General features: G+C 31.7%; 5 protein-coding genes across 5 annotated transcripts; 4 read left to right on the forward strand and 1 right to left on the reverse strand.

Annotated features, from left to right (window-relative positions):
* Positions 1-480: 480 nt before the first annotated feature.
* On the reverse strand, positions 481-2,721 carry LOC107637459 (heat shock cognate 70 kDa protein-like). The gene is made up of 2 exons (XM_088485129.1): positions 2,502-2,721; positions 481-2,159 (listed from the first exon to the last, which is right to left on the reverse strand). The coding sequence occupies exons 1-2, from the start codon at positions 2,719-2,721 to the stop codon at positions 481-483; spliced, it is 1,899 nt and encodes a 632-aa protein (XP_088341255.1).
* Positions 2,722-3,151: 430 nt separating this feature from the next.
* LOC107637461 (heat shock cognate 70 kDa protein-like) lies at positions 3,152-5,115 on the forward strand. Its single transcript, XM_016340871.3, has 2 exons — positions 3,152-3,371; positions 3,488-5,115. The coding sequence occupies exons 1-2, from the start codon at positions 3,152-3,154 to the stop codon at positions 5,113-5,115; spliced, it is 1,848 nt and encodes a 615-aa protein (XP_016196357.1).
* A 3,715-nt stretch (positions 5,116-8,830) lies between these two features.
* On the forward strand, positions 8,831-11,050 carry LOC107635671 (uncharacterized). The gene is made up of 2 exons (XM_021122252.2): positions 8,831-9,467; positions 10,116-11,050. The coding sequence occupies exons 1-2, from the start codon at positions 8,831-8,833 to the stop codon at positions 10,943-10,945; spliced, it is 1,467 nt and encodes a 488-aa protein (XP_020977911.2). The 3' UTR covers positions 10,946-11,050.
* Positions 11,051-11,954: 904 nt separating this feature from the next.
* On the forward strand, positions 11,955-13,718 carry LOC110271388 (uncharacterized). Its single transcript, XM_021122251.2, has 2 exons — positions 11,955-12,663; positions 12,928-13,718. The coding sequence occupies exons 1-2, from the start codon at positions 11,955-11,957 to the stop codon at positions 13,716-13,718; spliced, it is 1,500 nt and encodes a 499-aa protein (XP_020977910.1).
* A 5,436-nt stretch (positions 13,719-19,154) lies between these two features.
* Positions 19,155-20,660, forward strand: LOC148569604 (uncharacterized). Its single transcript, XM_088485451.1, has one exon. It carries the CDS (start codon positions 19,234-19,236, stop codon positions 20,500-20,502), a length of 1,269 nt encoding a protein of 422 aa, XP_088341577.1. The 5' UTR covers positions 19,155-19,233; the 3' UTR covers positions 20,503-20,660.
* Positions 20,661-23,170: the final 2,510 nt, after the last annotated feature.

Here is a 23,170-nt window from a genome sequence, read left to right on the forward strand (position 1 = left end):
AGTGCATGTAAATTTTGATGTCTAAAAAGATGAGTTACTTTACTATGTAGTATGTATATAACGTGTGCATGAATATTTTTTATTTTTTAATATTTTTATTTTTACTATTAAAATTATATCAAACATACTAAAAGAATCTTTTCTAACTAATTAAGGGCACCAAATATGCTCCAAGTGTTGGAATGCAAACTCCACATCTGAGCAAAGTACTGTGTCTCTGTATTATCTTGGTAATCCTTATTTAAATTGGAATTTAATCATTATAAATTGGAATATTTGAGCTACAAAAATAAGATCAATAACGGTTTTGGTGAATTGCACAATAGGATAGCACTCTTCATTTCATATTCATTAAACAATATCATGTCTTAGATTCTTAAACTATTAACTAAAGTACAAAACAGAACCTTCCCTTTTACTATCAAAGAGGCAACACAAAACAGAATCAGAACAAAAGTTACATGATCAATCTGAACTTTCTTAGTAACAATCATCAGAATCACTATCTTCATCACTGTATTCACGGACCTTGTTGATCACTATCACTTGACAAATCTTCTGTAACTTCTTAATGAAGTCCTCAAACACAGAAGCTTCAGTGTGCTGCTCCTCACTCCGGAGCAATCTTTTTCCCTCTCTTAATGAAGCCATGATTCTCTGCTTTTCAGAAGGCGAAACCTTCGAGCTTACATCAGAATCCTTCATAGCTTTCTCCATCCTGTAAATATATTCATCCAAAGCATTCTTTGCTTCCACCATCTTCTTGAACTTCTTATCCTCTTCCCTGAACAATGCAGCTTCCTCAATCATTCTCTTAATTTCAGCACTTGAGAGTCTTCCCTTCTCATTAGTAATGGTGATTCCATTCTTGGAACCAGTTGTTTCATCCTCAGCACTAACCTTTAAGATACCATCAAAATCAAGTTCAAAGCTAACATTCATAGGATAACCTCGAGGAGCAAGTGGAAGCCCCGAAAGCTTAAACTTACCAAGCAAATTATTTTCCTTGGCTTTTGTCCTTTCTCCTTCATACACAGGGAATGAAGCAGTGGATTGATTATCTTCAATTGTGGCAAAAACAGCACCCATCTTTACAGGAATTACAGTATTCTTGGGGATCACTACACTCATTAAATCTCCTTTTGTGGCTATGCCAAGAGACAGAGGAGTGACATCCACCAGAACCAAGTTTGGGACAATGCTATATTCTTCACTCAACAATGCAGCTTGAACTGCAGCACCATAAGCAACTGCTTCATCCGGGTTGATACTATTGCAAAGATCCTTTCCCTCAAAGAAACCCTGCAATAAACTCTGCACTTTTGGAATTCTTGAAGATCCACCAACAAGGACAACATCATGTACATCACTCTTGGCCATCTTGGCATCATCAAGACACTTCTGAGCAATCTCCATGCACTTCTCAAACAAGTCTTTGTTGAGTTCCTCAAACTTCACACGAGTCATTGATAAACGAAAATCAATGCCTTGAAATAAAGCATCTATCTCAATTATAGTCTCATTAGTATGTGAAAGTGTCCTTTTTGCTTTCTCGCATTGGTTTCTCAACCTCCTCAATGATTTGGGATTCCCTGTAATGTCAACTTTGTTCTTTCTTTGGAACTCTTGTACCGAGTGACTCACCATTCTGTTATCAAAATCCTCCCCTCCAAGATGAGTGTCTCCGGCAGTGGCCTTAACTTCAAAGTTATCACCTTCAATTGTGACTAGAGACACATCAAAGGTACCACCTCCAAGATCAAATACGAAAATATTTCGCTTTTCGGAACAGTTAGCTCTCTTTTGAAGGCCATATGCAAGAGCTGCTGCTGTTGGTTCATTGATGATTCTGATGACATTAAGGCCGGCAATGATGCCGGCATCTTTGGTGGCTTTTCGCTGCGAGTCATTGAAATAGGCAGGGACTGTAATCACTGCATTGTTCACAGAAGACTCCAAATAGGCCTCTGCAATCTCCTTCATCTTTGTGAGGATCATAGATGAGATTTCTTCAGCAGCAAGACACTTTTCTTTTCTTTTGTAGGTAACCATAATCATTGGTTTGTCATCAGCACCAGATACAACCTTAAAAGGCCACAACTTAAGATCATTCTCAATTGTGGGGTCTTTGAATTTTCTGCCAATCAACCTTTTAGCATCTACAAAAGAGTAAAATAACTTCATTATAGGTTGAAAGACAGAAAGCTGTGATATTTTTCATGTTTTCTTTGTTCAATGTAGTTGAAGTAAGGAACCAAACTACCATAATATTGTTAGATGAATGTAGTAACTAACAATAAACGCTTCACAACAAAGGCAACTAACTTCAACTTAACTAACTTAAGTTTGGCCGTAGGATTAGTTGTTGGTGCAATCAAAGAGAGAAAAAGCAGTACAAAGATTTGTACTATATATCTACAATCATCGTATGGTACAAAGCATTATGCAATTAATCCATGAAATTAACATGAAGGTGAGTGAGATGAAACTAAAGATGTTACCAAAGATTGTGTTGGAGGGGTTGGCAGCAGCTTGATTTTTAGCAGCATCACCAATCAACCTTTGAGTATCAGTGAAGGCAACAAAAGAAGGTGTGGTTCTGTTGCCTTGATCATTCACAATAATCTCTGCACGACCATTTTGCTCTTCCCATGCAGCAACACAGGAGTATGTAGTTCCAAGATCGATTCCTATTGCACGACCCTTATGTTTTGTTGCCATAATTCAATTCTCTTTGTGAAAAACTGTGTATAAATTAAATATGAATATGAACAGCTTCTGAGTGTGTACATATATATAGAGAGAGAAAGAAAGATATACTAATAAAAGTTTATTTATGTTCCTTGAAACCATAAAATGAATTAGTTATTATTAATGTATTATACTAATATCAAGGGTCATGCTTAAAGTCACGAAACAGTAATTAACCAAACATTAATGAATGAAAATCATCACAACCTTGAATAAAGCCAAAAAATCTCTGCATTCTAAACGCTCACCTTTGAAAGAAGGAAATCTAATAAATTCATTTTATGGCATCAAGATACATTAACTTAAAACTCAAATCTTTTGGAATATTTAAATCTACACATTTTGGAGTTCCAAGTTCTAATCAGATTTGACATAATCCAAAATCACATTACTATAGAGAATGGCCTCAAAACATGTTGGACATGCAATAGGGATCGATCTTGGTACAAAGTACTCGTGTGTTGCTGTATGGGATGATAAAAATGGTGGTGCCAAGATCATTCATAATGAACAAGGCAACAGAACCACACCTTCTTGTGTTGCTTTCACTGACTCACACAGATTGGTTGGTGATGCTGCCAAAAATCAGGCACCATTCAACCCAAAAAACACTATCTTTGGTAATAATGTATTCATATATAAGTATAAATAAACATATCTTTTTCTTTATGTTTGTCAATTTTGTAGCATAACACAAATTGTTCATGTGGTAACTATTCATTTTTTTGTTTGGTAGATGCTAAGAGGTTGATTGGTAGGAAATTCAGTGATTCCATTATTCAAGCTGATTTGAATCTCTGGCCATTCAAAGTTGTAGCTGGTGTTAATGACAAGCCCATGATTTCTGTTGAATACAAAGGTGAAGAAAAGCTTCTTGCTGCTGAAGAAATCTCATCTATGATCCTAACAAAGATGAAGGAGATTGCAGAGGCTTTTCTTGAATCACCTGTGAAGAATGCTGTGATTACTGTCCCTGCTTATTTCAATGACTCTCAGCGAAAAGCTACACAAGATGCCGGCGCCATTGCCGGCCTCAATGTCATGAAGATCATCAATGAGCCTACTGCTGCAGCTCTTGCCTATGGCCTTCAGAAGAGAGGAAACTGTTCCGGAGAGCGAAATGTTTTCGTCTTTGATCTTGGTGGTGGTACTTTTGATGTGTCTCTTGTTACCATTAAAGATGATGTCTATGAAGTTAAGGCTACCACCGGAGACACTCATCTCGGAGGGGAAGATTTTGATAACAGAATGATAGATTTCTTTGTGAAAGACTTCAATAAGAAGAACAAAGTTGACATTAGTGAGAATCCAAGGTCTCTTAGGAGGTTAAGAACTGCATGTGAGAGGGCTAAAATGAATCTTTCATTTGTTAAAGAAACAACAATTGAGGTTGATTCTTTGTTCCAAGGCATTGATTTTTGCTCATTGATGACTCGTTCAAAGTTTGAGGAACTCAACAAGGACTTATTTGTGAAGTGTATGGACACTGTTGAGAAGTGTCTTGCTGATGCTAAAGTAGACAAGAACAGTGTTCATGATGTTGTTCTTGTTGGTGGATCTTCAAGGATTCCTAAACTGCAGAATCTTTTGCAAGATTTCTTTCTAGGAAAAGATCTTTGCAAGAGCATTAACCCGGATGAAGCAGTTGCTTATGGTGCTGCGGTTCAAGCTGCTTTATTGGCTGAAAACTTAAACATTGCACTGGATTTGGTTCTGTTAGATGTGACTCCTCTTTCTCTTGGTATTTCAATAAAAGGAGACATAATGTGTGTATTTATTCCAAGAAATTCTATGATTCCTACTAAGCATGACAAACTCTTTGGTACTTTCGAAGATAACCAATCCACGGCGAAGATAGCTGTTTATGAAGGGGAGAGAACAAGGGCTAGTGACAACAACTTGCTGGGATTGTTTTGTTTATCTGATCTTGATCCTTCTCCGCGACGCCACCCTATAAAAGTGTGCTTTGATTTGGATGAGAATGGTGTTCTAAAAGTGTATGCTGAGGAATCAAAGACAGGGAAGAAGAAAGAGATTACTATAGTGAATGAGAAAGGGAGACTTACAGCACAAGAAATCAAGAGAATGATTCAAGAAGCTGAGATGTATAAGGATGATGATGAGAAGTTTAAGGAAAAGGTTGAGGCTAAGATTGCTTTGGAGGAATATGTGTACAAGATGAGTGCTTTTATGGAAGATGCTAAGGTTAGTTCGAAGATTAAATCATCACAGAAGAAGATTATAGAGGCTGCAATTGGAGAGGCTAGAGAGCTTCTTGATAGTAACCAGCAGAAGGTTGAAACTGCTGATTTTGAGAACTGTCTTCATAAGCTTAGGAGCATTTTTGATCCAATAATAGTGTGACTGTTAAGATTATAAGATGTGGATCAAGTAATAAGAATTGGAGACAAAAATGTTTTGCATGCATCTATTTTAGCCTCCTTATGTTTTCTACATGCTGATGCATGCAGCATCTATGGTAATGAGGTTCATTTCTTTTTTGCTTTTAACTGTGATTGTTAAGATGTATAAGGTGTGGATCAAGTAATGTTTTCTGCATGCTGAAGCTGCTTCTGAAGTATGTAATGCCTTATATTTTTGGTTTTTAGTTAACGGAAATGTTTGGTAACAAAAAAAAATCAGCCAAAAACAGTCATAACTTGCTTTATTTAGCATTCATTAATTGTTGCGATAATTAATTAATGCTAAATAAGACAAGTTTTGACTATTTTTTTTGTCTAACTAGCATTGTCCGTTAGTTAATAGATTTAAGTGTTAAGTAGAAATTAGGTACATAGCATGCATTGATGAAAAAAGCAATTTTGGGGGCTTACAAAAAAATTTAGCCTTTCATGGTTGTAGATATTCAAGTTCTTGTTCCTATGCCTTTTTTCTTTTTGTTTCAATTTTTTATGCTCTTAATGTCAAATGAAATTCTAATATTATATTTTTCGTAAGAATCTTTTATTAATAAATATGTGTATATAAATAAATTAAAATTATATTAAAATGAATTTACCTCTAATCATACAATTATAGTTTCTCAATTTTTGTCTAGCTGAGGCTAAATTTGAAACAAAAACAATAACCCAAAATACAACAAGAATTAGGTGAAAAGTGATTACGTGTAGTTACCCGTTGATTATTATTGCTACTAATGTCTAATATAATTAACTTGGGTGAGTTTAGTGATTAATTTTTTTATTTACTTAAATAAGTATTGAAAATTTGAATTTCACTTTGTGTATATAATATTTTATTAGTCAATAATAAATTTTTGAAGTTAAATGAAATTTTAAATTATGACGAATTAGTATTTAACTTGTAAGATTGTGAAATAAACCATAGAAAAAAAATTATTGCTACGAGTATAATATTTTGTTTTGTATTTTTAATATGGGGTGATAGTGGTAATTTTTAATAAGGTGAAAATTTGTGTGTTTTTGATTTGTATGGATACCACAAATCTAAAAGTTAGATTTGTGGTGTTTTAATTATTTTTGTTGATACCACAAATTTAAGGGTTAGATTTGTGGTTTTTAAATTTTTTTTAAATATAAATTTAAGGGTTAGATTTGAGTTTTTTATTTTAAATTTTTTTAAATATATAAATCTGACCCTCAAATTTGTAACACTATGAAATTTAATCCTCAGATTTTTTTACTTCTCAAAATTTGAGGGTCCGATTTGTTACTTAAAATTAAAAAAAATAAATTAATCCATATATAAAAAAACACACCAATTATCCATAATGATAAATTACACACAATCTTTTTCCATATAAAAAAAAAATAGCCTATAATATTTAGCTATAGGTAGCTTTCTTAGTAATAAAAAGACCTTAGCTACCAACACATAACATTAATTTAAGGGTTAAATACGATTTTGGTCTTTAAGGTAGAGGCTGAAAATTTATTTTGTCTCCGACCTTTTTTCGCTACAAAATGAGCCCAAATGTTTAACTTAATTTTAAAATCATCTTTAAGACGAAAATACCCTTCCCCTTCTTCCCCAAAATCAAGTTGAAGCAAAACAAAAGCAGAACAGAGAGCAACACCAATGAAACAACCACCAGAAGCAAAGAACAACAACAACAATGAATAATGGAGTCAGAAAAACAACAAGAACACAGAATTCAGAAAATCATCATTATCATCAAGACTTAGAACCCAGAACTCAGAAAAACAAAAATAAAAAATTCAGAACTCAAAAAAAGTAATGGATAAAGAGTTAATAGTCAAAATCGTCCCTAAAAGATATCCCGATCTCCATTTTGATCCTCGAAAGATAAAATTAATCAAAATCATCCCTAAAAGATACACGATTTGGTCACGTTAGTCCTTCCGTCAGTTGGATAATGACGTGTCACGTTAAGTGCCACGTGGTATGATAATGTGGTAGGTTAATGCCACGTGTCACTTGACATATAAAAAAGTTATTTATAATCAAAATAGTTATTGAAAGTTCAGACGTAAGTCATTTTCATTCCTAAAATTTTAAAAATTAATTAAATTAGTCCTTATATAATTTTTTAATTTTTTTTGATAATATTAAATTTGAAATATTTTTTTATACTACTAATTTTAATAAAAATGTAATTGACAAACAAAAAATTAATAATTGTATCTTTTCTTCTTAAAATTTTTTTCAATAAAATTATCTCTCTCCTTAATGTGACACGTCATCATCCAACTGACGGAAGGACTAATGTGACCAAGTCGTGTATCTTTCGGAGACGATTTTGATTAATTTTGTCTTTTGAGAACTAAAATGGAGATCGGGGTATATTTCAGGGACGATTTTGACTATTAACTTAATGGATAATGGAATCATAAAAAAATAGAAAAAACTAGAAGAATTGATAATCAGAAGCAGCAGAACTAGAAGAAACCAGAAACCGGCGAGGAGCAGCGACGACCAGCGACCGAACAAGGAGGAGGAGCAGAAACTGGGAGTGGCGCGCGACGTCCACCCTCGCGGATCTGCTGGCGTCAACGTCGAGCCAAGAAGAGGAGCAGCAGCAAGATCTGACAGTAAAATCCAGCGGCGACGACGAAGACCAACGATGAGGAGCAGCGGCGGCGAGGACCCTTCCCCCTCTTCTTCCTTGAACCCCCTTCTCCCTTAACGTGTTTCCCCTTCCCCTTTTCCCTTTACGCGTTTTCTTTCTATTTTTTATTTATTTTAATTTTTTATTAAGGATAAACTAGTAATAAAAATTAAAAATTTAATAAAAATGACGATTTTAAAACTAAATTAAATCTTTGGTACTATTTTGCAATGAAAAAAGGCCAAAAACAAAATAAATTTTCAATCTTTACCTTAGGAACCAAAATCGTACTTAATCCTTAATTTAATAATTAAAAAGATGAGTTGAATGTGGTCACCACTCACTAATTTCTAACGAGATATTCTAGTAATTATCTTTGTGGAATTAAATTGTTATTCTATATATACTTTCGAGCTACTTCTTACAAAGAAGGCAGTATGAAAGGTAGAACAACGCGGTTGGGGTCTATCGCGGAAAGAGGATCGGAAGAGCTAGGGAGAAGGGACGTGTTTTCTCACTCACTATTATACTACTACTACTAATAATAATTGAGATTAATAATAATAGCAAATGTTGTTGGCAATCATGCATTTATCTGGTCAAAATAGTTGGCCTATTATTATTATTATTATTATTATTATTATTATTATTATTATTATTATTATTATTATTATGTGAAATTCTTGGCAGTTACATGCCTATTGATAAATTCTAATTGAGTAATGCTAGGACCAGCAACTTTTGTAATTAGTAGTCATCAAATAGTCATCAATAATAATTTAATGATGTAAAATTGGTGTGAAATTTTATTTAATGACTCATATTTCTCTGCTAATTACATGCTGGACAAAATTTAATAAAATTGTTAGTCCTCTGGACTTTTCCATTCTAATTTGTTATTACTTTTTTAGTACCTGAAGCACTAGCAAGGCAATTACATGTTGCGTGAGTTACAACAAATATAATAGTATAGTACACGGTTTACCCTGGATTGTTGCCTATAAATAATAGACACAAGTAATGGCACAAATGCAGAATCACATTTGCTATATCTCCAATTATACTTTCTCTCTCTATCTTTCTAGTCCGAGAAGAGTTATGGCTAGCAAAGCTCATGAGTCAGGTTCGAGGCACCACGAGAGTCGACGTTCCTCTACTGATTCCAGGCATCATGATAATTCCAGATACCACGACAGACAACCTTCATCAAAATCTACTCATTCAAAGCATCATGATACTCAACATTCCTCATCAAGATCTAATGGTTCAAAGCATCATGAGAGTCAACATTCATCAAGATCTGATAGTTCCAGGCACCATGTGACTCAACATTCTTCAAGATCTAATGGTTCAAAGCATCATGAGAGTCAACATTCATCAAGATCTAGTGCTTCCAGGTATCATGAAAGTCAACATTCATCAAGACCTGATAGTTCGAGATACCATGAGAGTCAATATTCAAGTCAACATTCATCGAGAACAGGTGGTTCTAGATGCCATGAGAGTCAACATTCATCAAGGCACCATGAGAGTCAATATTCATCCATGAGGCATCAGGAGGGTCAATATAGTTCAAGATATCATGAAAATCAAAATTCATCAAGACTTAGTAGATCATACAGTTCAGTGCTACAAGGGAGCCAAAGCTCATCCTCTTCTATAAAAAGTATGTACAATAATTATAACATGAATTTAATTTGTATATAGTATTGGAAAATATTTAAATAAAGATATACCGTTAGAAAAATATTAGGTAATCAATATTTATTTTAACATTACTTAATTTTTTTTTTAATTGAAAATATTAACCTCCTAATATTTTTTATAATTATATATACTATTATATCAACCCTCATACAATTATTTTTTTCAAAAGTTTAAATCGATAAAAAGATTATATTTCTAATATGCTCATTCCCACATAAACTTTTTTTTGAGTTGGAGTGAATTTTTTTACAATTTTTTTTATTTGTTTTATGTTAAATTTTTTTTATAGAAATTTTTGTGACCAAAAGTTCTTTAACAATTTTGATGAGTATTTGACTAGTATAAATATTAAATTATTTTTAATAAATAAATTTGATTAATTTATATATATAAAATATGATAAATATAAGTATAAATTATGATAAAAAATAAGGTGAAGGTGAAATCGACTTTATGTGAAGTTGATACTGAGAGCCGTTAGATGAAAATTTAGTCAAATCAGTTAAATCATTTAATGGCTCTCAAGTATCAACTTCACGTGAAGTCAACTACACCTGACTTTTTCCCGATTTGATTATTTAACTACTACCCTTGTACTGCATAACAGAAGACACGGGAATTAAGAAGAACCAGATTGTTCTTCCCGACCGTTTCCATGAACATGCTTTAACGATGATGTCAGCCGCCAGAGAGCCATTTAGATGCAGTGGATGTAAGGAACAAGGGTTTGGACGAAGTTACCGATGTGAAAACAAAGGTTGCAGGTATGTCCTCCATGAAGAATGTGCAAACGCTGTTCTTCACCGTAAAAACCACGTAAGTCATTCATTTTTCGAAGGACAAGAATTCTGGTTCCTAGAGAAACCCCTTGGGTATCCTAGAGTTTGTGATGCTTGTAGAATGGACGTGCGAGGCTTTGTGTATCATCGCAAAGCTACAAAAGATGTCTACGACACAGGCTTGGATTTGCATCCATGTTGTTTGAAGCTAAGATACAAGATTTCTTATAACGATTCAAATGCAACAAAGACACTCACATTGCGAAGAAATGTTGAGAAAAAGTGTGTCAAATGCAAGAGTCGTAAAGTTGGGGACGATAGCAAAGTTAAAGGGTGGTCATATTTAACTTCCGATGGAGATTGCTTTCATGTTTCTTGTTTTAAGGAATTGTTTCTTGAGAAAATCAGAGATGACTATTTCTCGGAAAAGAAGATTGTAGTGTCAAAAATGCAGAGCAATGTTGTTGAGAGTAATATGAAAGTTGTGAAAGTTGGAGGAGGATCATCAAATAATTCAAAAGGATCTTCATCACTAGCTAAGATAGTAGTGGTAAAGATAGCACCAGTGGTAGTCAAGTTAATATTTTCAGCTATTTTTGGAGATCCTGTTTCTTTTGTTCTTGCTCTAGTGGAAGCCCTAGTTACTTCTTTTAATTAAGGGTAAAGTACTAAATTGGTCCCCTATGTTTGGGTGTAATTCTGTTTTGGTCCTTAAGGTTTAAAGTGTTCTATTTGAATCCAAAAAAGTTTCATTTAGCATCAATTTAGTCTCACAGTAAGGTCAAAATTAAATAATTAACAAAATGTCCTACATAACAACAGTTCAAGAACAAAATCGATAATCTGGAGAACAAGTACAAGCTCCAGAGGTACAAAATCAATAGTTTTATCTTATAAGAATCACGCGTTTTATTATTACTCCTATTCTTTTGATATATCTTTATTAAACCTATTCTTTTTTCATATAAAATTTTATTTTATTTTTCATTATTTTCTCCCCTTCTTTGCGTTTTTTTTTTCTTTTAATTAAAGAATAAAAATTTGGAGTCTCCATACATAAAAGTATCTTCTTAATCTTTCTCTTCAAATTTAGGAGAGAAAAAAAATTGAGTATTTTCTGTACTTTCAAAATATCAAATATTTTTTTGGTGTAGAAGTTACGAAGATAATTAAAAAAAAATAAGTAGAAATATATATATATATATATATTTGTTCATTAATTACAATAATTCTGCTTTAAATATATTTGTAATTTTGTAGTGCTATATATGTTGATTATGCACAATATAATTATTAGAGTATTTTCTATATAATTGAATAAGGTAAATACGTATGTTTCATGTGAAGTTTATAGTAAAAAATTGTTAAATAATAATTTATTTAAATTTGTGAAATCATCTGGCGATTAAAAACAAGTATGATTGAATAAATAAAATAAATTTGGATTATTATGTCTGAAGGATTATGCAAGTCAATTGAAGGTCTCTTTATTCAATTAATATATATTTTTTTCATTGGGTGTAACGCGGACATAAGAGAAACGAAGGCGTGGACGTGATTATATAAACAACAGAATCAATCAACTCATTACCAAATTGAAACATTCAAACTTTGCTAATATACCTACATTTTCTTCACTACTAGCTATTGATATCTGTTTCCCTTCCATGGCTTCAAATATTAACCATCAAGTAGCTACCTATTACCGTTACAATTACCTTCACTCTGTGCGTCATCATCGTGATGAATTCAGGTTAGATCAACCTGCTGAATTGGTTCTGGATTCACGCGACAATTACCAAGGGTGGCGCCAAGCGATGAACTTGGAGCTCGAAAGTAGAAAGATGCTGTGGTTTGTGCATGGCACCGATAAAGAGGTGATGATGAACGAACCAAAAATCTATAGAGAATGGGAGGATCGCAAAGAGCATGTTCTGTCATGGATCCTCGATTCCATCTCGGAGAAGATAAAAATTATTATTGCGGAAGATTCGTCCAATAATGAAGTTGGCCTGTGGAAAGCTTTGATGAAATTTTTCTCCCACCATGATCATCAGTCCATAATCTCAGATATTAAGGAAGAAATCAAATCCCTCAGACAAGAAAGACGAACTCTGATGGAATATAAGATCAAGTTCGATGCGCTTTGGATGGAATATGACATGCTCGATGTGAACAATGACAAGAGCAAGAGGGAGCAAGAAAGAGCCAAGAGGTTCCTTGAGGGTTTGAATGCCACCTTCGATAAAACAAGATCACTGATAAAGAAACAGACACCTTTTCCATCGCTTGAGAATTTCTTTGATTTGGTAGCTCGAGAAGATCATGATGAAGCATTGATATTCAGCGTGCATATCCAAGATCAACCCGTCAAAGGTACTATATTCACATGCTCTCTTTTTATATATTACCTGATAACTAATTTTAAGCTACAATAATAGCAATGCTAAGGGACCAGTAACTTTTGTGATTGGTAGCCATCAATAATGATTTAATAGTGTGAAATTAGTGTCTGCTAATTACATGCTGGCCAAAATTCAATAAAATTGATGGCACTAGACTTTTCCATTTTTTATTAAATATTTGAATATTAATACCCTTATACTATTCCCTCTTAACATTTAAGTATCCTTCTTGTAGTGCACACCGGAATTGATGAGAAGCAGCCGATTCTTCTTTCCGATATCCATGTACACGAGTTAAAGCCAACGCCAGCCGGAGCACCATATCGCTGCGATGGATGTAAAGAACGAGGGTGTGGACGCAGTTACCGTTGTGAAGAAAAAAATTGCAGTAAAGGTTATGTCCTACATGAAGAATGTGCAAACGCTGTTCTTCATCGTCAAGACAAGAAAAGTCATCCATTTTTCGAAGGACAAGAATTCGAGTTCCGAGATAAAGTCCATGGGAAGCCTAGGGTTTGTAATGCTTGTAGAATGGACGTGCGAGGCTTTGTGTATCATAGCGAAGCTAGAAAAAAGGACACAGGCTTGGATTTGCATCCATGTTGTTTGAACCTAAGTCGCGAGATTTCTTATGAAGATTCAGGTGCAACAAAGACACTCACATTGAAACGAGATGTTCCGGAAAACTGTGTTCAATGTAAGCGTAAAAAAGTTGGGGATGATATCAAAGTTAAAGGGTGGTCATATTCAACTTCCGATGGAGATTATTGCTATCATGTTTCTTGTTTTAAGGAACTGTTTCTTGAGAGTTTGAGTAATTATTTCCCGGAAAAGAAAATGCAGACCAATACTGTTGAGAATAATAAGAAAGTTGCCAAAGTTAGAGGACCATCAACTTCCAAAGATAATATTTTCAAGATAGCAACATTGGTACTCAAGATAATATTTTCAGCTCTTTTTGGAGATCCTGTTTCTTTTGTTCTTGCTCTAGTGGAAGGCACAGTTACCGCCGCTTTTAATAATTAAGTAGTTTCATTATTGTTTGTCTTCTTTTTCATGGCCTACTTTTCTTTTTCTACTGGGGATTTCACTTTTGTTTCAGCTAGCCAATAGATTGTATTTCTATTTATCTTTGAATAATGTGAGTTTGGTGTGTGATTGTAATTCAATTCTTATAAGAATATGGTTTAATTACTTTATCAGACACTGAATTTTTAATTCAATCTTAGCTTTATATATTTTTTAATTAAATTTTTGTATTATATCAAATTTTATAATTAAATTTTTTATTTTAATTCATTTTTTATTATTATTTTGTTTGCTTTCTATTTCAATTTTACACTTTTATTTATTTTATGTATTTTCTTTTATTTATTATAATTGATCATCAGTGATTCGATGCAATTTGCTTCGACGCTAACACTAATTAATTTTCGGATCGAATCTACTCTTTTTTTAAAAAAATCGTATATATCTACTCCCTAAATTAAAATATTGACATAAATTTAATTCAACACCGTAATCTTTTTTTATATATATATCTCGATAAATCCAGTTATAATATATTTTTTAATGATATATTTTATTTGAGATTTTTAATATTAAAAGATAAGTTATTTTTTATTATATGTCATATTATTATTGATTAAAATGAGCTAGTTTATTATAATTAATTTTAACCTTTTATTTAACCTAACTAATTAAACATAATATAATTATTTTTACAATTTATAAAAATTCATTAAAACAATTTCATTATCAAAATACACGATTTTATAATAAATTATTGTTCATTTAATTTGATTGAAATAAAAATTTTATTTTTTTATTTTTCTTTTAATTTACAATAAACATTAATTTCGGTTCTAACTTGACTTATTTAAATAGTGAACACACAATTCATTACAATTATTAAATTTTAAATAAAATAAATTATGAACTTGAATAACCATAACTCCTTAATTCCACGATCTTTATTTTTGAGCATTATAAGTTCTGAAACATTTCTTTAAAATAAATTAATTTTAAATTAACAGTAATGTTAAAGAATTAATATATTTTATGATTTATAGTCATTAATTAATTATTATTAATATTTTTAATAATATAAAATTACATATTTTTTATTATTAGTTAAATATTAACTAAATTTTAATAAAAGTAGTGAGCTACTAAATTTTCTCTTAATTAATTATTGTGCATTTCAATATATAATAACATTTTTTAATTGTTGTATGTCCCTACTTTGAATATAAAACAAAGGCAACAACACGGTTCATACTGTTTCTCTCATTTTGTACCTTATATATATGGGTTATGTTAGGTGTACATTAAAATCAGCCACTAAAATTAGCTATCAGTATAAAATAAATGTTAAAGTATAGATATACATTGAAAATAAATTAAACTATACATATAATTTATATACAAATATATTAGTGGCTATTTTAGTGACTGATTTTAGTATACAAATAGCATATATATATATATAAACTTCGTCTGAACTAACTACCATGGTTCAACAGAGTCGACCATCCTCATCTTCTATGTCTGCTTCTGATGAGTTTGGAAAACTCTAATTTAATTTTGATGATGAACAAATATTATTAATTACAAAATTATTAATTTGATTTTTATTTAACATATGTTAATTAATAATTTTGTGATGTAGGTTTTTTTATTTGGGCCGAAATAGAAAGAGAAATCCCAAGCCCAATAAAAATTAAATTCAGCCTTGTGTAATTCTTGTTATATGATTGTTGGCTAAAAAAGGTTTTATCAATTGGGCCAGAATGAATCTCATTGCTCCAAAGCCCAATTATGTTCCATGCTTAGCAATCCAATGCTTGATCCAAAAATCCATCAGGAAAGCAAATGTTATCATTTGCCCTATGCCTTCCATCGGACCTCATAGCTGAAATAAATGGGCCAGTTTTTAGTAAACTTCAACATTAAACCCATACCAAACCAAAGATCCAATGCTTGGTCCGATACATAATGAAAGAAAGCAAATTGGCTCCATGCTTTCCAACGGATTTCATTTCTTGTTAAGGGATGGACTTCAAATTTAATTTGCTAGCATTGGGAACATGAGAGAACTTGACTTTGATTTGATGAGAATTATTATGATTCACGCTACTCCACCTAAGGGAAGTAAAAGCAACCTTCTCTCAATTAATTTTGTTTATCTCATTAAATTGCTTTTCTTCCAAGATTATTTCTTCTCTCTCATCTCTTTCTCTCTTTCGGTCATTAACCAGAAAACAGTGGATGCCATGGAAGCAAAACTGAGCTACCGAAATGAAGGAAGAGCACACCTAAAGACCATCACAATGATGGCAAGAAAACATAACAAAATAAAAGTGTGCTGTGGCTGAGATTCTCACCAAATATGGTTAGATTTGGTGAAGTAATCTTGAGCTCTTCATGCTCAAAAAGGAAGAAGAAGATTCGGCCAGCAAGGTGAGATTCTTGGAGGCATGGCTTGTCTTTGATTCTGCTTAACCACCACAGGAAGTAGCTAGAGTGGCGAAGTGATGGAAGAGGCAGAGATTAAAGCAGATAAAGCCATCATCATCATGAAACATCAATGGCCAGAAATCCATCTTGGAGAGCAAGCCAAGGATGGAGAGCTCGGATTGATGAAGAGTGATGACCAAGGAAGGACTAGAGGTAATTGCATGTTGGCTATTGCATGGTTATCTCTTCTCTCTCTATGTGGCCGAACCGGTTATGTGCGAAGGAAAAGAAGTTAAGCTTGGGTTTTGACTTCAAGTGTGGAGGCTTCCCTCTTCTATAAAAAGAGTGAACAACCACTGTTTGGAGCAAGGAGTTAGAAGTAAGCAGTAAGAGTGCAAGGCACAGGATTCTCAGAGCTACCTAACTTTATAGATTTTTTTCTCCTTCAATGTATTCTGTTTAGTATTTTTATGTTTAATTTTGTCATGTCTTGAGTCTCATTGGAAAAGGCAAACAGTGAGGTTTGTATGAAAAAAAGTCATAGAGCGGAAAAAGGCAGAGAGTGCAAAATTAAAAGAAAAAGTCATAGATGTCTTAGAGTTCCTTTGTTCATCTATGTTGTGTTTCATGATTTTGTGGGAATCCCCTTGTAAGTTGGGTTAGCACTTTACAGTTTGTAATCAAGAAGATTATAATGAAATTCCATCATGATTGTGATGGAGACTGGATGTAGGCTGCACTGCACTTAGCAGCTGAACCAGGATATATCTGGGTGTAACTTTCTCTCTTCTATACCTCAATTCTGTTTCTATTGCACAAGAGGTCAAATTGAAAAATATCTCGTGCCAAGTGACGAGACAAAAAGAAAAGTCTCGTGCCAAGTGACGAGATAAAAATAAAAGTCTCGTGGCTAGGGACGAGACAAAAATTAAAAAGTCTCCTAAAATCATCTCAAAGATCAGCAAGTGTTACTAAGCAAAAAAGGGAGACTAAGATTCAACCCCCTTCTCTTAACCACTAAACCATCAGCTTCTGATCATGTAACTGAAACCCGACTTGGCCAAAGTAATCTTATTTACCTCACATATTATTATTCTGATCTTTTCATTTTAATTAATTATTTCACATGTGTAATAAACTAATAATGGAAATTATATTCTAAATTTCCAATACTTTTCTTTTATTGATCATATAAAATAGGAAGAATAATTTAATAGTTATAAGCTGCTATGAGTAATATATCGAGAGGTTGGTCTGTGAGATTGGATAGAATTTATTACAACTTATGTATACTAATTTCACAAGAGACTATATAATAAATACTTATTTATTTCTATATATATAAAAGGTTTCGCATACTCCAGAAATTTGTGTTCTAGTTTTAAAATCGCTTATAAACTATTCATCACTTAATTTTTCATGGGTTAACTCTATTGCTAGAGTCTGTATCCTCTAACTAAAATCAGAGTATAAAATACTAGAGAGCAAACACTTTTATTAGAAATAAAAAATGAAAATAATAAAAAATATCAATTACCTAACAATTTTCTTATAGAATATTCTGATATATTGGAGAGACTTTTAATTTGTTAATTTAATCCTAGCCCATTCAAAAGTAACCATCCTATTTTATTTCAAGTTAATTTAATTTAGTTTGGCCAATATTTTTATTTTTTAATTTAATTTTTTTAGTATAATTATCTAATATAATAATATATTTTTAACTTACACTTTATATTACTGACTAATTCTAACAAAAAAATAATACATTTTGTTAGCTTTTTAATATTTCTTGATACGAAATTAATATTTTTAATAACTTATTAACCTTTTTCAATTATATTTTAGAGCAATTATCATCAAATTTAAATAAAGCATATACATTAACAAATTAACGAAGTCAAGTCAATTTGATTAAATTATTATTCTGGTCATGGAGTGGGTTGTCCACTAATATACCAGCTGCCCTAGCGCATCGTTTTTCTATATACTAACAACTCCACTGCTTTTGTTTTTTATCCTTTTCTTATATTTAGTTTAATTAATTGAAGTCCAGTCATAATTATTTCTTATTATACAAGAAATAGAAAATAAAGATATTCAAACATAAATAATAAATTATTCTTGGTCGTTAAGCGTTGTACTATATTATAATCTTAATTAATATACTTAAATGCAAGTGCCACTGTATATGCAAGCATGCATTTTTTAGTGTAGAGAAAATTTTCCTCCCTTTCTCTTGTGAGATGTTAAAATGAAATTTTCTTTCTCTCTATTTTATAAATAAATGTATATTCTCTTTCCTTCTAACTTTTAAAAAACATCTTCTTTAATCTATTTTAAACTTTTATATTAACTAATGTTAATTTTATTCATTTTTTTAAAAAAAATAAATTATTTTTTTAAAAAATACCCATTAACAAAAATTTTATTTTTTATCATTACATTTTGCTTACCAAAATATCATTTAATAAATTATTCTTTTATTAATTAAATTGTATTTTTAAAAAAATACAATTTAATCAATAAAAAATAATTTATTAAAGGATATTTTGGTAAGTAAAATTTAATGATAAAAAATAATTTTTTTGCTAATGGATATTTTTTCAAAAAATAATTTATTTTTTCTTAAAAAATAGATAAAATTAATATTAGTTAACACAAAAAATTTAAAATAAATTAAAAATAAGATTTTTTTAAATTAGAAAGGGGAGAACTGTACATTTATAAAATAAAAGAGAAGAGAATATCATAATATTAACATGTCCCAAGAGAGATGAGTAGAATTTTTTGTTTAATCTATAATATTTTTCTGGTCAAAATAGATGGCTTCTTCCCCTTTTCTTTTCTCCACGTTCACATTGAGAAATTGTGATTTGTTCACTTACAAGCTCTAACAAGGCAATTTCATATTGCGTGAGTTACAACTTACACGCTGCACATATGAATTAGTTGGCCATAAATAGACCATAAGCAACAAAGCAAAACTGCAAATTAATTTACTCTCTCCAATTAGACTCTGCCTCTGTTTCCTTTTACATTCATTCATCACTATATACGTGTGTTCCGAGAAGAAAGACTAATGGATAGCAGTGCAAAACCGACACTTCAACAAAGTCTCAGGAAAAAAAGGATTCAACATCCCTCCTCTTCTATTAGGCCTCAACATTCATTCTCTTCTGAACATGGCTCATCTAAACCAGTAAGTATGAGGCAGTCTATTAGAACTACTCAACAATCTTCCTATTCCACACTTACCTCACAGTCGTTAAGGCATCAACAATCATCATCTTCTATGTTCCCTTCTCAACATGATTCATCCAAACCAGTAAATATGATGCAATCTATTAGAACTCAACAATCTTCCTCTTCCACACTTACCTCACACTCGTTTAGGCATCAACAATCACCATCTTCTATGATTTCTTCCGAACATCGTTCATCTAAACCATTAAGTATGACGCAGTCTATTAGAACAACTCAACATTCATCCTTTTCCGGACATGCTTCGCAGTGTATTAGTACTCATCGATCATCGTCTTCCGAAAATGTCTCATTTAGGAAGCTGGTTCTTCCCAATCATCTCCATCGACACGCGTTAACGTTGACGGCGGCGGCCGGAGCACCATATAGCTGCAACGGATGTAAAGAAGCGGGATTCGGACGAAGTTACCGATGTGAAAACAAAGGTTGCAGTTATGTCCTTCATGAAGAATGTGCAGACGCTGTTCTTCAGTGTAAAAACCCTGTAAGTCATTCTTTTTTCGAAGAAGAAAAATTCTGGTTCCTAGAGAAACCCCTTGGGTACCCTAGGGTTTGTGATGCTTGTAGAATGGACGTGCTAGGGTTTGTGTATCATCGCTACGATAACGGCCACCCCGATGACACAGGCTTGGATTTGCATCCATGTTGTTTGAAGCTAAGAGACAACGTTTCTTATAGAGATTTAGATGAAACAAAGACACTGAGATTGCATCGAAATGTTCCGAAAAAGTGTGTTAGATGTAAGAGTCGTAAAGTTGGGGACGATAGCAGAGTTAAAGGGTGGTCATATTTAACTTGTGATGGAGATTGTTATCATGTTTCTTGTTTTAAGGAATTGTTTCTTGAGAAACTCAGAGATGATTATTTCTCGGAAAAGAAGATTGTAGTGTCAAAAATGCAGAGCAATGTTGTTGAGAGTAATAATATGAAAGTTGTCAAAGTTGGAGAAGGATCAAATAATTCAATGAAGATGGTGGGAAAGATAGCACCAGTGGTACTGAAGCTAATATTTTCAGCTATTTTTGGAGATCCTGTTTCTTTTGTTCTTGCTCTAGTGGAAGCCCTAGCTACTTCTTCTATTAATTAATTTCATTATTGATTTTCTTCTTTTTGATGGCCTACTACTTTTTTTTCCTACCTTCACTTTTGTTTCGATTAGACAATAGATTAAAAATGTTAGTTACACATCAAAATCAATCACTAAAATTAATTATCATATATGTATAATTTAATTTATTTTTAATATATATTCTATATTGATGGCTGATTTTATATATTTATTTCTGTAAGTAAGTTGGCGTTGTTTTAATTCTTGTAAGATCGGATCCTTATATTGGCGTGCAGGCATGCAATCTAGTATGTACATACAGTCATACATAAATTAATAGTCTTAACAATAACATCATTCTAGAAATTCTATGCTTCCTACTCTTTGGTACATTGGACTATAGCCAATAATATGGAGGAAGCTCAAATTCAAAGATGATGAAGGAGATGGAGAAGATGGGCTACAAGGATGGCGAAGATGTAAAAGTGAGGTTAAATAATACTTTTCTATTGATGAGTGGTTTATTTCTTTTCCGTTTGAGCAGTAAATTGTGTTTCCCTTTAATTTATGAGGAGTGTTAGGGTTAGTAATTTTTGTGATTTGTAGCCATCAAATAATCATCAATGATGATTTTAATGGTATAAGATTGGTGTGAGATTTCATCCAATAACTCACTTTTTCTTGCTATTACATGCTTTTGAAAAAGTTGATGCCCTAAATTTTTTCCTGTATGTGAGTTTGGTGTGCTTTGTAATCTTTACAATATCAGTAAATAAAAGTTGCATGTGAATTTGGTTACGTCGTAAGAACTTTTATATTTAGTCATTTTCCTACACTACTAATAATCTAGAAATTGTTCAAGAAATTAAACTACCACTTTAAATAAATAAAATGTGCTCCATTCATAGCTGAATCACGAATAGACCTTGGATTGTCTCTCTTCAAATGATGAATGGATATGAAACACAAAAATGTCACTGGAATCGGGCTTCTATATTATAATATAATTAAGAATATGTATATTGTTTTCTGAGTTTAATTTTGATGTAAAGTATAAAACGTTTTATACAGTCGTGCAATTATATTTGTTCTTTTGAATAACCATTCACGCGATCAATGTAAAAATTATTATTTTTACTGATATAACATCACATAATTTTATGCACGTGTAAAGTTACTTTATAACCGTGTATCAAAATTAAATTCATTATTTCTTTTATAAGTTATTGTAAAAATTTTGCTATAGCTACGTACTTGGTGAATGCATATGATGGTACTAGGGTGGGATAATTCTCCTATTTTTGAAATCTGACTCTCCAATCTTTATTTAAAAAATATTAAAAATTTTAAGATATAAAAATTGGATTTTTTAATTTTATTTTTTTTAATATTTTAAAAAATATCAAAAATTATAATATTAGAATGAATAATACTACATGATTAGTAAATATTATTATTTTTAATCGATATTTAACTAGTAATAATTTACACTCATATTTACAAATATTTTATATACAAAAATTACATAATTTATGTTTATATTTATCAAAATTTTACACCTACATAAATTAATACCATTTATTTATTAAAGATAATTTAGAATAAATAAAGTTGATCGCCCAAAAGTTTCTCTATTGAATTATATCTACCATTTCACCACTCCCATGAACAAAATAGTTAGCCTCATATTCAAAGGTTTGTCTTGGAAACTAAGAATTCAGGGCAGATGCGAAACTTCGAGGAAAGAGCAATGAACTGATAGTTCAACACGCCGTTAACTCTATTGTCTCTATATTTATCGCCATATCAAACGAGTGAAAGACCCAGACTGACTTGGGCTCTTTCAAAGTTTGCTGCATTTCGCTTTCTGTTTTCGTCACTGTAATGTTACTCCGAGTCTCCGACATCATATTTAACACAATTGTTACGGTATAATTAGATCAATTAGATTAATTAATATTATTTAGTATGTATGAATATTTATTATAAGATATTACGTTTTTATTATTTCAATTTTTTTAATATTTATAAATATTCTTTTATATTATCGAAATGTTTAGTAACTAAAAAAAGTTAACCATAACTATAACTTATTTTATTTAACATTTATTATTAATTATTATAATAATTAATGAATGTTAAATAAAATAAATTCTGACTATTTTTTTTTTGTCTCTTTAACATTATCGCTATATTATATAATTTTATACGACTTGAATACACATAAACTTTTTTTCTATTGTTCTCTCTTCCTCCTTTCTAACAACAAAGCTTATTATTTGTACGATGAAGTTCAATCAAGAAACAAGTCTTTACTGTTACATTTACTCTGCCTGTGAGACTCGTGATCACGATGAATTGTCTGTGGTTCTGTATGGAGGAAATTAAAGCAACCATGCACTGTTGCACTTAGCTTATTATATTGAAGTAGTGATGGCACCTAGCTAAATGCACCCGGATATGGTTTATTGTGCTCTAAAGTTATAATGTATATTTGGTTAGCAGAGAAAAATTGAGATTAATAAGATTTAGAAAAAAAATGATTTTACAAAATAGCCTAGGCGAAGGCTAAATAATGTACGAGGCATTGGGAAGAATAGTTTACTCCCAAGGCTGCTGCGTTTGTTTATAAAAATAGGATAGGACAAGACATTAAAAATAGGATAGGATAAGACACTGATGAACAGAGACATAAAATTTTGTGTTC

The sequence above is a fragment of the Arachis ipaensis genome, chromosome B4 (assembly GCF_059453495.1).
Source record: "Arachis ipaensis isolate K30076 ecotype BB chromosome B4, ASM5945349v1, whole genome shotgun sequence".
In the NCBI taxonomy this organism is placed as follows: domain Eukaryota; kingdom Viridiplantae; phylum Streptophyta; class Magnoliopsida; order Fabales; family Fabaceae; genus Arachis; species Arachis ipaensis.